This window comes from Leopardus geoffroyi, chromosome C1, assembly GCF_018350155.1.
Source record: "Leopardus geoffroyi isolate Oge1 chromosome C1, O.geoffroyi_Oge1_pat1.0, whole genome shotgun sequence".
Classification (NCBI taxonomy): Eukaryota; Metazoa; Chordata; class Mammalia; order Carnivora; family Felidae; genus Leopardus; species Leopardus geoffroyi.
This window is the reverse complement of record NC_059328.1, coordinates 203,347,221-203,363,545: the sequence shown is the minus strand read 5'-3', so window position 1 is coordinate 203,363,545 and position 16,325 is coordinate 203,347,221. Positions and strand designations below refer to the sequence as shown.

Here is a 16,325-nt window from a genome sequence, read left to right as displayed (position 1 = left end):
AACTCAGACCAACTGGCTTCAGAGCCCAGCAGTCTACCTCTCCACTTCCTGCTTTGCAAGGGTAGGCAGTGGACAAAGGGAGATCTAGTATCCACCATCAGCTAAGCTGCCCTCCTTCTAGGAGGGTCTGTGTCTTCTGGGAGGAGTCAGCAAGATGGCTGTAGGGACTGCCAGCGTGAACTTGAATAGGACACTCCTGATTTCTAGGTCTTAGTGTCCCCACCTGGGAGTTGAGAGAGCTAATATTTGCTTCAGGCTTTGTCAACATGAACCTTCTAGGTTTTCCTGGACCTAGGGGTCCAACTCCGCTTCCCACACTGGAAACTAAGGAGTATGGGATGCAGAGGCCAGGCTAGAACTGAGTGTTTCCACCTTTCCAACCTCCTCCCACTCTAGGCAGGTTGATGGTCAGCAGAACCCTGTGGGACTGGCACCCAGCCAGCTGGGAGGAGGATGCAGGAGAAGCTGCCTGGGACTCATCCATTGGCTGCACTCGGCCAAGGCCAAAGGGGATGAAGGAGGTCTTCTCCTTTCAGGCGCAGCCAAGACCCAAGGGCAGGGTCAGGGATGGGTTGGGGGGGACACCTCTCAAACTCTTTCCAGAGCTCACCTACCCCTCTAGCACCTGAGTCTTCAGTGAGGTGGAGGCACAGAGCCTGAGCTGTTGATCCCTCACCAGTCTGGAGCTGGGATGTCTGGATAGACCCCCAACTCTGAGCATCTGTCCCTTCTTTCTCAGCCTTCTGCTGAGAGCATTATGTGGGTGAACCTCACTGCCTCCCCACTCTCTCAGCTCTGACCTCCTGCCCTTCATTTTCTATCTAGGAAAGAAATATGAAGGCATGAAGGAAAGAGATTGGGACCTCAACCCCACCCCTAGGCCCTCCCCTCCTGTGAAGCCCTGGGTTTGGTCCCCAGGGAGGATCCTAACCTCTTATCTTTGCTCCCCCCAGATTCTTCATCCACATCCTGAAGCCCCATCTCTCTTCCTTTAGGATCCTCTGGCATCCTGAGATCTCCCATTTCCCCCTGGGCTCTGCCTCCCTCACTCCTCCTTTGCTCCTTCTGACTTTTGCACCCTCCATCAGCAAAGATGAACACTCCAGCAGGTACAGCAAGTGAGGAATGAGCAGGGGCCCTCCCTGCTGAGCCCCCGAAGTTGGGCTTCTCAGCCATCCTCAATCAGGCACCCCTGGATCATGGATTCTGCAGGAGACTTGCCCACTCCAATCAGTGTAACCTGAAGCCCCAGGTCTCCTCATCTGTTGGGCACAAGCAGTGTCAGTTTGGACAGTAGCCACCAGGTGCTGCATGGCTGCAGCGGGGCTCTTAGCCCAGAGCCTCATCTTCAGCTAGCATCCCTCCTTAGCTAGGCTCTCTTGAGCCGGGAAGCCCCACAGAGATTCGAGGCCACTTGAGAACCACGTCTGCTTTGCTAATACACAACCAGCATCTTTGGAATGGATTTCAGCTTCCACAACTCCTCCCGCCCTGGGTTGGGGGCCTTAGACAGTACACAACACTGTTTCTACCCCTTTCCTCCTGCTAGAACAAGGTACCAGTTGTTCAGAGAGAACCAGGATGAGAGTAGTTGTGAGGGTGGATAGTGGGGTGGGGTGAGGGGAAGGGGATGGATGGAAGAGCTATAGTTTGGGGAGGAAGAGGAGCCTACCACATGCCACAAATTAGAAGCAAATGAATGAGAAAAGGAGAGGCATAGGAAAGAGAGAGAGAGGAAACAGGAAGGGGGATGGCATAGAAGAGACGAGATGAGGAAGGAGAGACTTAGAAAGGGGGAGAAGGGGCAACCCACTTGAAGTTGTGGGGGGAGACGGCCCCGCGAGGGCCTAAAGGCCTGGGAGACCTGGAAAGGCAGGGAACAGGCCAAAGCAAGAAGGAAACAGGGAAGGAGATCGGGTCTCCAGGGAAGAGTAGAGAGCAGGCGAGGAGGAGTAGGGAGAAGGCGCTGGGAGGAGGAGGGGGCGGAGATAAAGGGAGCAACTGCTGCCCGGCCGGGAGCGGAGCGACAGGCGAGAGGGAGGGAAGCGGAAATTTAAAAGTGAAGATGGAGATAACGCAGCCTGGAGACGGGAACCCGGGCGGGGGTGGGGGGAGGAAGGGGGAGGAGAGCGGAGCCGAGATGGGGGCGGGAATGGGCGGAAGGAGGGGCTGTGGCCCCAGGGGTCCGAGGTGGGCCGGGTACTCTGCCCCTTCGCTGTTTGCTGAGAGTCACGGAGGCGGAAAAGAAATGCGCTCCCGACCCCTATCAGAGCGGGAGGCCCAGGCCCATCCCCCGCGCGTCTCCCGGGTTGCGGGGCGCTGGGGGCTGCTGGGTGCGCTTGGCTGCGGCGCGGCGCGTCGGAGACTTTATTGCGATGGGGCGATAAGAGGGGCGGGGGCGGGGTCCGGGGGGCCGAGGCAGCAGCGCTTTAATTAAAACGGAAATTGCGGCCCCTGCCCGCGCGGGGGGCCGGAGGGTTCCAAGCAGCCTGGTAGCTGGGAGCATCGCTCCAGGACCCCCTCCATCCCCCGCCACACCCGGGCAGCCCCCTCCCGCCAGGCCCTGTCGGACCTGTTCCGTCTTCTTCTCCTTGTCACCCGCGGTTGCCTCCGGCGGGGATCCGTGCCCCGGAGCGCAAAGCCTGACGCTTCCCCCCTTTCTCATCCCCCCCCCCCCACCTCCCACCACCCAGTCCCTGGCGGCGATGAGACAGAGCGGCGCCTCCCAGCCCCTGCTGATCAACATGTACCTGCCAGGTACCAGGGACCAGCCGGGGGCTGGAGGCACCGGGACCTGGGGCCGGAAGTTTGGGCTAGGGCATGGGAAGGGGTTGCTGGGGTCCAAGGGAAGGGGATGCGGTCCAGACACTAGGATTGCTGGGAAGACTGAGCAATCTAGGGCACGGGGGACCTTAAAGGCAGATGGAGAGGTTTGGGGTTTTAGTGCGAGGTCTAAGGACTCCAAGTGAGCAGATTGGGAACCTGGGAGGCCGAGGGCGGGAGCTCAGGGGCTGAGAAAGCCTGGTAGGGGGAGCAGAGGTCTTCGGTGTGGCCGGGGACTGACTCCGTGTGCGTTCAGCGTTGGGAGGCTGTGGTCCGCTGAGCGTCGCCCCTGCGCCCTCGTGGCTCCTCACCTCCGTGCTCCGAGCGTTCCCACCAGCCCAGCCTTCCAGGCGCCCTCCTCTCCTCTCCGATGGGCTCCGGGCGCTCCCGCTCGCCAGGCGCACTGCCGGCTCGGCTTTATAAGGCTCCCGCCGGCCCGTTCGGAAAGCGGATTTCCTTTTTCCTGGACGCGTTTCCTGACTTGGGCGTTATGGAGGGGCTCCGCGCGGCGCGCGCCCAGGCCAGGCTGCGGGAGGAGGAGCTGGCGGCTCGAGCCCCCAGCCTTGCACCCAGGAACCAACCCCCAACACCCCCACCCTCCCGAGCCTTGGCCCGGAGCCCTTTCGGTCAAGTCCACAACCTCCGTCCCGGTCCTCCTGACTGTTTTTTCCCGCTGCTACAGATCCCGTCGGAGACGGTCTCTTCAAGGATGGGAAGAGCCCGGGGTGGGGGCCGCTGAGCCCGGCGGTACAGAAAGGTGAGCTGGCCCGCGGACTGGGGGTGGGGGTGAGGACAGTGGATGGAGGCCGGGGCATCCACCCTAAAAGGACGGGCGCCACCGGCCACCCGATTGGAGGGTGGAAGCGATGTGTACTGCAGGGCTCTGGAAAGGGAGGGTGCAGGCATACTGTGGAGGCCGAGGAGAGGGGGCATGCACTTGGCTTTTGGCTCCAGCATATTCCAGGTCCCAGGGCTGGACCTGCAGACCAGGGCAGAGGGAGAGGATCCTAGCCCTTGGCCTTTTCTGCTGCAGGGCCAGGACCCAGGTGCTTGGTGTCCTTTCCCTATTGGCAGCAGGAGCACAAGGCTCAGGACCTCTGGGCACGGGGACCCCGATAATTACTCCCTGGCCACTCCAAGCCTCCTCACCACAGCACCGGGCCAGCACCTACCTGCCTCACTGGCCCAGGCTGGCGAGGCTGTGGGAGCCAAGTCTGCTAGGCTTCGTTTCCCCACCCAGTTCCACACATCTCTAAATTACTCTAGGTTTTGCCTTGTTGGTCTCAGAGCCTGGCTGGCCCTCCGGCAAAGCCTCCCCAAAGCCCCCCACCTCCCCGCTCCTCTCTCCTCCCCCACCTTCCTCTCCTCTCCCCTTCCCCACCTCAGTACCCTAGATCTCACCAAGTCACGGTAACCACAAAGACAAGGTTGGCAACTGGTTTACCCAAAAGGAAACGTGATTCCCAACAAGAATGGGTTTCCAAGCTTCTGATGTCGGTCTGCATCAGTGCCAGCTGCACGTTTTCACCCAAACCTTTCCTTGTTTCTGACCCTAAAGCTCCTGACCTGAAGTCAGGCAGCTACTGCCTGCGCTGGTGTGGAGGGATTGGGGTTGAAGCGAGGGTGAGTAGCAGGTCAGCGTTTAGAGAGAGGGGTTGAGAAAAGAAGAGAGGTCCCACCGGACTTGATTGGAATCAATCATCAGACTACTCGAAGGAACACTCCTCCCCTTTGTTCCCCTAAAAGAGAGTGTGAGGAAGTAATTGTATCAAGATTTTTCTCCCCTTGTCCGACGGAGCCTCCAAAACAAGGGAGTGGGAATTCTCGGGCAGCCCTCTGTCTCCTCGCCGGCATAGCTGGGAAACACCTACTGGCCGCTTCCAGCAAATCCCGAAATCAGCACTGGGCCGAAGAGCCCGGGAGATGGCCAAAGATAGGGAGGAGGCAGGGAGCCAAGCACGGGCGGCTTCCCAGTCTCATCTCCTCTCCTCAGAGCTGTGTGTCAAGCCCCAGAGAAGTATAACACCTCCACATGCCAGAATCCCGCCTGTTCCGAAAATGGGGACCCAACCCGAGTAGCTGTGCTCTGCGCACTGGGCAGTTGAGAAGGGTGGGGAGCCTTCAGAGTCTGACCGTCCTGGCACGCACTGGGGGCCACTGCCCCCATTCCTGTCTGACTGGTACCGCAAGAAAGCCAGCCTCCACCTCTTCTCCACTTTAGGCAGGGTCAGTCCGACTAACTGTACGCCTTTGGGGGCTAGGCCTTGTCTAGGGGCGGGGGTGATGCTGCCGCACTCCTGCCTCTTCCCTCTGGGCTTGCGGACAAGGTCCTGCCTGGACGGGGCAGTCTGACGACCTGCGCAGACTACCCTGTGCGGTTGTGTGGGCTCCTCTCTGCTGAATAGGGGCGCAGGGCCAAGGCGGCCCGCGTAGGGGCTGCTATTCGGCCCCTGCTGGCCTGCGAGAGAGCCGCTGCTGCTCCCACGCAAAGGAGGCTGTGCTTCGCCCTGCCCTCCTCCCCAGTTCTCACACACCCAGGCGCCCGCGGAGCTGTGTCCTCCTCGGTGGGAGCCGTATTTCCATTGTGCAAAAGCGCGGTAAGCGCTAAGGACCGCTCGGAGGACCAGCCCCTTCCTGGCCAGCCGCTGCAGCTGCGCCCAGCTACCCCGCTGGCCGCGCCTGTTCCCTCCCCGACGCCGGGTCCCACCCGGCCGGGCCGGTCTCCCGCCTCACCTCTTCCCCTACCTCCTGCCTCCCCCATCCCGCCTGCGGCTGACAGCCCCGTCCCCACAGGCAGCGGGCAGATCCAGCTGTGGCAGTTTCTGCTGGAGCTACTGGCGGACCGCGCCAACGCCGGCTGCATCGCGTGGGAGGGTGGCCACGGCGAGTTCAAGCTCACGGACCCAGACGAAGTGGCTCGGCGCTGGGGCGAGCGCAAAAGCAAGCCCAACATGAACTACGACAAGCTGAGCCGCGCGCTGCGCTACTACTACGACAAGAACATCATGAGCAAGGTGCACGGCAAGCGCTACGCCTACCGCTTCGACTTCCAGGGCCTGGCCCAGGCCTGCCAGCCGCCGCCCGCGCACGCCCACGCCGCCGCCGCGGCCGCGGCCGCCGCCGCCGCAGCCCAAGACGGCGCGCTCTACAAGCTGCCAGCCGGCCTCGCCCCGCTGCCCTTCCCCGGCCTCTCCAAACTCAACCTCATGGCCGCCTCGGCCGGAGTCGCGCCCGCCGGCTTCTCCTACTGGCCCGGCCCGGGCCCCGCCGCCACCGCCGCCGCCACCGCCGCACTCTACCCCAGCCCCGGCTTGCAGCCCCCGCCCGGGCCCTTCGGCGCGGTGGCCGCCGCCTCGCACTTGGGGGGCCACTACCACTAGACGGGCGGCCGGGTGCCGCGCGCGCCCTCTCCCAGGCGCCGCGCGGCCTCGCTCGATCCCGTCCACACCCCGGGGCAGGGGCCCGGAGCCTCCCCCCCACACCGTTCCTTTGATCTCAGATTTTACTTCATCGCCGCCCCCAGCCCCAACGGAAGGGACCTGAAGCCTCCTCAGTCTTCTTTTAACACTGGATTTGCCACCACGCCCAGCTGTGACAGTGGCCTGCCCCCACTTCCTTTAACCTCCTTCTTCTAGACCCCAGACCACGAAGGGGGTTCCCGGACCTCCCCGTCTTTTTCTGCTCTCCACCTGTCCTTCGGCCTGGCTCCTGAAAGCCCCCTCCATTATGACCCCTCTCTTTAGAATTCCAAACCTTTTCTCATTTTTTCTCTCCCCACCAAGCTGCCCCACCCCAGCATGATGGAGGCCTCACACCGTCCACCTGCTCCTCCACCGCCAGGGCTTCACCGGACTTGGTGAGGGCCACTGCCCCTGTGACATATCTAGGTAGCTTCTGGGCCCCTTTCTTCCGCCCCCGCCCCCCACGCTCAGGATGGCCTGGTGTGTTTCTATTCCCTTCCCTTCTATTAAAGCTCCCGAGCTCCCTACTGTCTCCTCTCTGTGTTCTTTGCTGCACCAGAAGGTTTTTTCAGAGGGAAAGGAAATGCCCGGCTCAGGCCTGGCAGAGAAGCCTCAGGAGGAAGAGTTGGAGAGAATGAAGGCAAAGTGGGCTTGGGTGCTACCAGAGGAGAGAGAGGGGCCCCTGGAGGGTGGGCTCAGCCTAAGAGGGAGACTGACCTGCGGCAGCCCCACCCTCCACCGAGCAGGGGACCCCAACCTGCCTCACCCTCCCTTCCACCTGCCTCACCCTCCCTTCCACCTGCCCCACCCTCCCTTCCACCTCCACCTCTCAGTCACCCCACCCCATCTGTCTTTTTTTTTTTAATGTTTATTTATTTTTGAGAGAGAGAGCGCGAGAGCACGAGTGGGGAAGGGGCAGAGAGAGAGGGAGACACAGAATCCTAAGCAGGCTCCAGACTCCAAGCTGTCAGCACAGAGACCTAGGCACTGCTCCAACTAACCAACCGGGAGATCATGACCTGAGCCCAAGTCGGAGGCTTAGCCGACTGCATCCCCCCAGGCCACCCCCCCGACCTATCTTTTAAAAAAAATGTTTATTTCTGAGAGAGAGAGAGAAAGAGAGAAAGAGAGAGAGAGAGAACGAGCAGGGGAGGGGCAGAGAGACAGGGAGACAGAAGACTGGAACCAGGCTCCAAGCAGACAGCAGAGAGCTGGATGCCGGGCTGGAACTCAAAAACGGGGAGATCATGACCTGAACCAAGTCAGACGCTTAACGGACTGAGCCACTCACTCAAGCGCCCCCCACCCTGTGTAATATTTACACCATCTCAACTTTTCCTCAGTCTCTCCAGCTCATCTTCCCCACCTCCCCTCGCCTCCCCAGCCTACACTCACTTTGACTTTCACACTCACTCACAACCCCCCCCCCCCGCGCCCCTGTATCTCCAACGCCATTTTTTCTCTGGATCAGCCTCCTTATTTTCAGAAAGAGGGACACCCCTTCCAGCCCGCGGTCCGTGCCCGCCCCTCCCAGCGGTGGCTTGCGGCGGCACCCTCCTTCTCGCGGGTGGCGCGCGCCCTCTGCTGGTGGAATCCGGGTAAGCCAGGGCCAGGTTTTGCAGCTAAACCCAAGCTTAGCTTGGTGGAACCTCAGGTGTCTCCCCCTAACCGAGGACTGGAGGACTCCGAAGCTTCCAGCCTTCCTTTGACCTTCAGAGAGGAGGGCAAAGGGGGAGCCCTAGCCCTGCATCCCTAGGAAGTTCTGGAAGTGGCTCAAGTGGGTCATTCTGGATGAGCCCTTTTCCTCACCACCCGGAGGCCCTCCTGAATGCTGCACCCATGGAACCATGACCCTCCTAATATTTCTGCGCCTTTTACAAAAACTGTTGGCAGGAAAACTTCCTTCGCGTTTCCTTAGATGAAAATGACACCTGGGTAGGTGCGTGACGTGATGACCGCGGCCTTGGGCTGCACACGAAGGCCAACGTTCCCCTTCCACCTAGTCTTGGTGCTTCTATCCCAAGCTTCCGGCAGGTTGTTGGGAGAACACCCTGGGCTCCTGCCAGGAGGCTGAGACTTCCCTGTGCCCTGTGGGCAGGAAGGGGAAATGCAGGTGGAAGGCAGGACAGCTAAGTGCAGGGAGGGTTGGAATGCTTTCCCCCAAAAAGTGCTGGTGAAATCCTCAAGGGCCACCCAGGGAAAATCTTCATTCTTTTTCATTTTATTGTCACTTGATATTTTCTTTTTTTTTAAATTTTTTTAACGTTTTTATTTATTTTTGAGACAGGGAGAGACAGAGCATGAACAGGGGAGGGTCAGAGAGAGGGAGACACAGAATCTGAAACAGGCTCCAGGCTCTGAGCTGTCAGCACAGAGCCCGACGCGGGGCTTGAACTCACGGACCACGAGATCGTGACCTGAGCTGAAGTCGGCCGCTTAACAGACTGAGCCACCCAGGCGCCCCTCACTTGATATTTTCCTGGTTTTCCGAATAACACATACTCAGCATAGAAAATTTGAGAAATACACACATAAGGCCTTCATTAAGCATGTGTTGGATGAAGAGTGTAATGAAACATGGAAAAAATCACCTACAGTCCCATTGCACAGAGGCCACTATTTTTTTTTAATTTTTTTAACGTTTATTTATTTTCTTGAGACAGAGAGAGAGACAAAGCATGAACAGGGGAGGGTCAGAGAGACAGGGAGACACAGAATCTGAAACAGGCTCCAGGCTCTGAGCTGTCAGCACAGAGCCCAATGCGGGGCTCAAACTCACGGACCATGAGATCGTGACCTGAGCCGAAGTCGGGCGTTTAACTGACTGAGCCACCCAGGTGCCCCATAGAGGCCACTATTCATAACTCTTTGACATAATCTCCTTCTTTTTGCTATGGCTTTTAGAATTTAATGGTATCCTACTGTAGTCGCCTAATATTCTGGCATAAACATGTTCCATCATCATTATGCTTCTATATACTATAAACTTCATGGGTGGAAGGTCAGGCTCGTGTATTCCATGGAGCAGATGAACCAGGGGATGAGTCCCACCACCGGGGGATGAGGGCCTCAGTGACTTGGAGGGACACGCAAAAGGCCTCTTTGCAGGGGGCAGGAAGCTGGGAGGGAGAAAGAATTCATCTGAGAGCCAGACCAGGATCCAGAAAGATCTGGGCTGCTAAGAATTGTGGGCTAAATGCAACAAGGTGAAATTTTTTTGGCAAGGAGTGTGAAGTCTTGCTCTTAGATCTTTATTTTATATATATATTAATGTTTATTTTCTTGAGAGAGACAGAGACAGAATGTGAGTGGGTTAGGAGCAGAGACAGAGGGAAACACAGAATCCAAAGCAGGCTCCAGGTTCTGAGCTGTCAGCACAGGGCCCGCCATGGGGCTCCAACTCACAGATCGCAAGATCAATACCTGAGCCAAAGTCGGCCGCTCAACCGACTGAACCACACAGGCGCCCCGTTGCTCTTAGATCTTTAAATGAAAAGACAGGCGGCCAGAGTGTGAGGCATGGCAAGGAAGTGGCTCAGTAGAGCCTGTGTATAAATTAGTGGCTTCTTAGTCAACACAACATTAAACGGAAGTCTGAAGGATGAAATGCAGAAAGACCATTGTGATCTGAGGATGCATTGATGGAGCTATGGCACCCAGGATGAAGGAAATGACCCACTTGCTCTAATGATTGTGCCCCCAGCATACAGTACACAGTGTTAGAGAACACTTCCAAGAAAACATCAAACGGAGAGTATACAGAATAGTGGGCTCAGGCAGTGAAAAGAAAGAATGTTGGAGAACCAACAACGAGAGATGTAGTCTGGAAATCAAACTAGGGAAAGGGACATGAGAGCGTCCTCAGTTACTCAAAGAGCTGCCCTGTGTCAGAGAACCTGGATGTGCGCGACAGTATTAGGACAAGTGGTAGGAAGCTACGGGAAGACAGATCCCATCAGTTTGATCTAATGAAGCACCTCTGTCAGTACTCAGCAGCTCCTTCCTTGAGGGGTCAAGGGGGAGGTGAACAAGGTAACTTCTCCAATCTTGAGACTCTTGAAGTCCTGTGAGTGACTTGGTAAAGACAGGATTTTAGGTGCCATTTGGCAGCTGAAGGGAGGTGTTGTTAGATTGGAGGATCTTCTTACCTATGAAATCACATCCTTAAAGCCCACCCTGCCCCTCTGTGTTTTCCTGCACGCAGAGCCAGTTTGGGAAGCTAAGATACAGGAATGCGAGCAAGAAAACCTGAGTTCCAGTCCCAGTCTGGCAACTAATTTGCTATGTGACCTTTGGACAATCACATCTCTTCTCTGGAATTCCATTTTATCTTATTAAATAGAGACTCAGCCAGGGATTTGCAAATTCTACTCTGTGGAACCTCAAAGGTCACCGGGGTTCCCCCCACCCCCCAAAAGTTGGAAAATGTCTTTCCAAGGTGATTTCTAAGATTGTGTCCAGCCCCAGCAACCCATAGATGGGTATTCTCTTCTCCAGGCCATCTTGGCACTGGCAATATCACTGCCTCCAAGATGTTTCCAAGCCTGAGTTACTATGCTCTTGGGATGACTCTACTCCCACCAGAGCCCTAAAGAAGCCACACTTAGCTCTTAACACACTTAGCTTCCTGATGATTCAAGTCTGTCTTCATTAATGATTAACCCCTTGGTTCTTGGCCTTCCCAAGGTACTGATTCCAACATTTCTTCCCTTTCCCAACCCAGGGTCCAGCCCATCTTGCATTCCCTGAAGTCTTGAGCCTTTTCTCAATCTCCTCATTTATGTCACTGGTAAAAATATGACTCACTCCCCACCCCGCCCCCTACACCCCATATGATTTTGCTCTCAAGTTTATAAAACACTTCCACATCCATTCTTTTATTGGTCCCCTCAAAGGTCAGGGAGGAAGACAGGGTAGGGATTGCTTCACCCACTAGAAGGATATATAAACCAAGGCCCAAGACGTTAAGAGACTTTGCCACAGTCTTGGGCTTGTTCTAAGACCTCTGTCTTCTGGTTTCTCTCTCCCAAGCCTTTTCTCAGTGCCGATAGTTTCCTCCATCATCCTGAGTGGCTTTGATCACCTTGTTTTTAGGGTCCCTCCCACTGCCTGCTTTCCCTCCCACCACCTGCCAGGATTACACAGACCTGTGTCTCCTCTAGTAATGTGTGTTCCATGTCACCAAGCTCCACTTGCAGATGGAATCAGAAGCCCGACTAGCATGCGGCATGAGGACATCTGTGTTCACGCTGCCTGATACCTGCACGGTCAAGGAGCAACAATGCCACCTAGGGCACCGAGGCTGACAGAGCACTTGCCCATATGTTGGCTCTGTTACCAAACATAGTCATCAAAATGGGCTTCTGTGTTGTACTTTTCTTAGAACCTTCTGCTTTTCTAGCCTTCATCTTTTTTTCAACATGTCTCTAAAATGCACTTAACTTCAGCTTGTTCCTCAACCTATGTGTAATTCATCTCAAGTAGACCTACTGATAATAAAAATGAGCCCTACCACTCATTGAACCTGACTCTGCCAGGCTCTGCCCTATGCTAATGCTTTTCATGTGGTATCCCCTTTGATCAGGCCACCGCCTTACCAGGTGGGGATGACTATCTCCATTTTCAGATGAGGAAGCTGAAGCTTAGAGAAGTCAGGTGACTGTGATCCCAGAACTCAAGTCCTCAGCATCTCTCTTCTGGAGAGCCTCTTCCTCATGCAGATATGACCTGCTGCTGTGCCCCCTGCAGATACACTTTTGTCTACTTGTCATAGCAGAAGACTATTGGTTATGAAGGGCACATTGATGGCTTGTCTTATGAGTGCCCTTAGTTAGGGCCTCTATCTGATAACAAATCAGAGACTGTTTTGTTGCCCCATTGTCTTTTGCAAGACTTCACCTTCCTGCTTATGTTCTTACAAGTTTGGAGATCACGGTATGATGGGTGGGGTTGGGGGTCTGACTGCACCTTGGCTTTGGTGGCATTTCCTACCTCAGTTTTGTCAGTGTTATTTCTCCTTGACTGTCCTCTGTCTTGGGATGGTGGGTTTCATATGCAGAGGCAAGTGACCCACCATCCCATTGACTGTGACTTTCTCTCTCTGAGAATTCTCTCTATTTCCTTCTTTCCTGTCTTTGTAGACAAAGGCAACATAGTGTAATGGTTAGGATCAAGGGCTCTGGGGCTAGGCTTCCTGGTTTGGGGTGCTTGCTCTGTCCCTTGATAGCTGTGTGACCTCAAGCATGTTACTTTGCTACTTTGTGCCTCAATTACCTTATCTGCAAAATGAATATGATAATAACAGAACCTACCTGAGAGGGCTGAAAGATTAAATGATTATATAAGTACCTTGGTACATATATCAGTGTTTTCTATTAAAACAAATAAACACCACACCAAACAAAGAAAGCACCTGCCTCTTCCCCCTCTAGTCCCAATCAGATGACCCCATGTCTCCTGGGAGGAACTCGAGTGGCTACATCTACTTTTCTAGGCCAGTCCAGACCTTGTCCTGGATCTACCTGCTGAATTTCATCAAGAACCAGCCTCTTGACTGGTGATGGAGCCACACCACAGGCACATGGGGTGGCCTCCCATACCCAGTGCATCCTCCATTTATTCTTGGGGTGAGACATAATCTAGAATTATAGGATCTCAGCTAATGTGATTTTGGAAATCCATCTATACTATTTGGAGACTTAGTTTTCTCTTCTAAAATGTGGACAATAGCAGGGCACCTGGGTGGCTCAGTTGGTTAAGCATCCGACTTTGGCTCAGGTCATGATCTCACGACTGGTGAGTTTGAGCCCCATGTCGGGCTCTGTGCTAACAGCTCAGAGCCTGAAGCCTCCCTCGGACTCTATGTCTCCTTCTCTCTCTGTCCTTCCCCTGCTCACACTCTGTCTCTCTGTCTCTCAAAAATAAATAAACATTAGAATATGACTCAAAATGATACTATGTGTTGCTCGCAGGCCAAAGTGTTTAGAAGTGGATGTCCCTTCTTTATACTCTCTTCTTCCCTTCCTGCCATCTGGATTCAGATGAAGACTAGTTCCTGAAAGAAGGCAGAGCTACCATGTGGATGGATCCTGGTTCCTAAAACACCCATGGAGAGGTCATCCATTCACATGCATTAGACTATTCCTTGAAGTTTGGAAGTTTTCTTGTTACAGCAACTAATATTACCATAGCGAACATTCAAATTGCATTTAGTCTTTACAACAATCTTTTGAAATAGACATTATGATTTCTCCCACTTTATAGATGAGGAAACTGAGGCACAGAGGGGTTAATGAAATCACACAGTGAAAAAGGCCAGAGCAGAATGTGAACCCAGTCTCATTTCAGAAGCAGTGAGTTCTCTTAACCACTAAGGATGCGAAAGAGCTTTATATGCTAAAGCTTCCTAGAAATAATAATAATAAGGGTACTATTTATTGAACACTTATGTGCCAGGCACTATTTAAAAAGCTTTACATTCATTTAATCCTTACAACCCTCTGGAGTTGGTTCTAGTGTTATTCCCATTCTGTAGATGAGGAAAACTAAGGCACAAGATGTTAAAGAACTTGCTTGGGGTCACAGTGCTGCTAAATGGTAGAGACGTTATTCAAACCCTAGCAGCCCAACTCACTTCTTCCCTCACCCTTTACTATCATCTCTGATGGAGGAAGGAGCAGATTCTAAGATTCTAAGAGGCCCAGGAAGTGGCAGGATTATATGCCCAAACCCCAGCCCAACCCCAGGACAGGTTCCAATTCCAGCACTCACCATGGATTCCAGACAAATAGAGTGAGAAATAAATTACAGAAGTCTTGTGGCCAACTGTGTCCCTTACATTTATCTCAAATGACATGATAGAGTAGAAGGAGACCAAATGGACATGGATTCAAACCCAACCCTTGCCTACTTCCTATAGAATTGAGAAGGCTACTTACTCTCTCTGAGCCTCAGTGACCTCATCTGTAGAATGGAGATACTGATTATACTCACCTTGTTGGTTTGCTGCAAGGGCAGAGACTGTGCCTAAAGAATCTAGCACAGGGAGGGAGCTGTTTCATAAGTGTCATCCCCCCAGCATCAACCAGCTCAGAACAGAGACCTGCCCTGTGAGCTCAGTCTTCCACCAGTCTAATCCTCCAACGGTAGCCCAAGTCTCCTTTCATGAGTCACGAGCTCCTTCCTTAATTTCCATGAGATTAGGGGAGGAAGAAGTAGTTAAAAGGAGGCTGGGAGGCCAGACCCTGAGCGTGAGCATCAGGTTCATTTTTTCTGAAAGAGGAGGACAAGTTGCTTAGCAACACAGCAGGAAGTTGTCAGGGAGGCTTCAGGCAGTGCTGTCCTTTTTTTATTTTGCAGTATGGAGAGATCTGAGGAAACACTAGATTGGGAAATGAATGGGACAAGTGGGAAACGGTCTGAGGTCAGATGGCAATCTCTGGGCCTCATCCTACTTTCCTATAATCACCTTTCCAATACTCCTACCCTTTTCCCTTTTGGCACACAGAGGCAGAAAGACAAGTTCTGGGTCCATCTTGCACACATCTGTGCAATGACCATATCAGCAACCATGTATCTAAAACTCAGGACCACCTTATGTGTGTACTTCACTTTACAGTTTACAAAGCACACCCACAGACATAGTTTCACCCAATACTTACAACAGTTTCTTTAATTCCTATATGACAGACAGGGGAGAAAAGTCTCAAGGTCCCAGTGAGGAAATAGCAGGGCCCAGGTTTGCTGCAAATCTCAGCATATTTCCACTTCATGTTGAAGCATGGATGTTTATACAAGCATCTACACACACATGTGTGCACACAATTCCATATGCTCACAGTCTGAAGGTGCTTCATGCCTAGTGTCCCCTGTGCACCTATCCTCATCCCTGTTCAAAAAGAAGGTGCAATATGGAGGCAGGGTTCAGCTGTTCTTCCTTGCTGACCCCAACCAGCCTGGGACCAGGGGATCCCTGGAGTATGGAGTTTCAAGAGGGACCTGGCCTGCTGGCCCAAAGGCCTCAACTCAAGAATGTTGCTGGACTGGGCCTGGCTGGCACAAGTGTCTACATACCAGCAGCTGAAGCAAGTCCCCTGGCTGGCATTCCAGAGAGATGCACGTGGGTCCCACTGGACCCTTGCCTGCAGCAAGGAGTAAACACATGTCACCCAGGTTATAGATAGCTCATGGGAGGTCCAGGTCTCCAGAGCTCCCCACTGCCTCAGGGGCCAGCAGAGCTCATCAGAGCAGCTCCAGGCTCCTTTCTGGATTCTGTCTTGGTCCCTTATTCCATCTGTCAATATTTATTAATAGTGCTGACTACCTTACCAATGGTTGTACCACAACAACAGTAATATTGTCATTCCTGTTACAGCCATTTGATAGACACAAATTCAGCTAGACATCTGAAGTCCTTGTTTCCATCTGATGGTTGAGAAAACTGAAGTTCAGAGAAGTTGAATGACTGACTTAGATCACTAGCTAGTTAATGGTAGAATAGGGACTCAAATCACTGACTTCTGGTATTTTTCTCTGTACATCGCCTTATTCTACCTTCAAATATCTGGGTGGGGGGGGAGGAGGAGTTGCAAGGGAATATTCAGCCACTCCATCCTTTATCCCCAAATTGTGCATGCCCAGTACCCTGTAAGTCAACATGCCTCAGAAAAGGCAATTTGAATAATTATTTTGATAAAGGTTTTATCAACTTCCAAAAAATTATTTGAGAAGACTTACTGTATAGCAATATACACAAAACAGAATATTCAGTTTCAAAAGACAAATAAAAAAAAGCAGTTGGTGAACTATGAGAGGCATTCCCATAAATCAAGGACAAGGTCAATATATCTGTTTTATCCCTTCTAACCTTGTGATCACTGCCATCAGTGAACATTCTATCATCACTTCTCAGCCTTTTGGCTAAGATCAAGTGTAGTGAACATTCTATTAAAGGTCCTAGTTGGGGCGCCTGGGTGGCGCAGTCGGTTAAGCGTCCGACTTCAGCCAGGTCACGATCTCGCGGTCCGTGAGTTCGAGCCCCGC

General features: G+C 53.6%; 1 protein-coding gene and 1 pseudogene across 1 annotated transcript; both read left to right on the top strand.

The window, feature by feature from the left end:
* The first annotated feature begins 2,537 nt into the window (after window positions 1-2,537).
* On the top strand, window positions 2,538-6,811 carry FEV (FEV transcription factor, ETS family member). The gene is made up of 3 exons (XM_045481293.1): window positions 2,538-2,757; window positions 3,506-3,580; window positions 5,617-6,811. The coding sequence occupies exons 1-3, from the start codon at window positions 2,706-2,708 to the stop codon at window positions 6,201-6,203; spliced, it is 714 nt and encodes a 237-aa protein (XP_045337249.1). The 5' UTR covers window positions 2,538-2,705; the 3' UTR covers window positions 6,204-6,811.
* Window positions 6,812-16,182: 9,371 nt separating this feature from the next.
* LOC123600073 lies at window positions 16,183-16,325 on the top strand (annotated as a pseudogene).

What these genes read in the sequence shown, in the direction of transcription:
- FEV (XM_045481293.1), top strand. Translation starts at nt 2,706, where the DNA reads ATGAGACAGAGCGGCGCCTCCCAGCCCCTGCTGATCAACATGTACCTG. An exon ending in GATCAACATGTACCTGCCAG is followed by an intron (nt 2,758 to 3,505) that starts GTACCAGGGACC and finishes CCGCTGCTACAG; the next exon opens with ATCCCGTCGGAGACGGTCTC. An exon ending in GAGCCCGGCGGTACAGAAAG is followed by an intron (nt 3,581 to 5,616) that starts GTGAGCTGGCCC and finishes CCGTCCCCACAG; the next exon opens with GCAGCGGGCAGATCCAGCTG.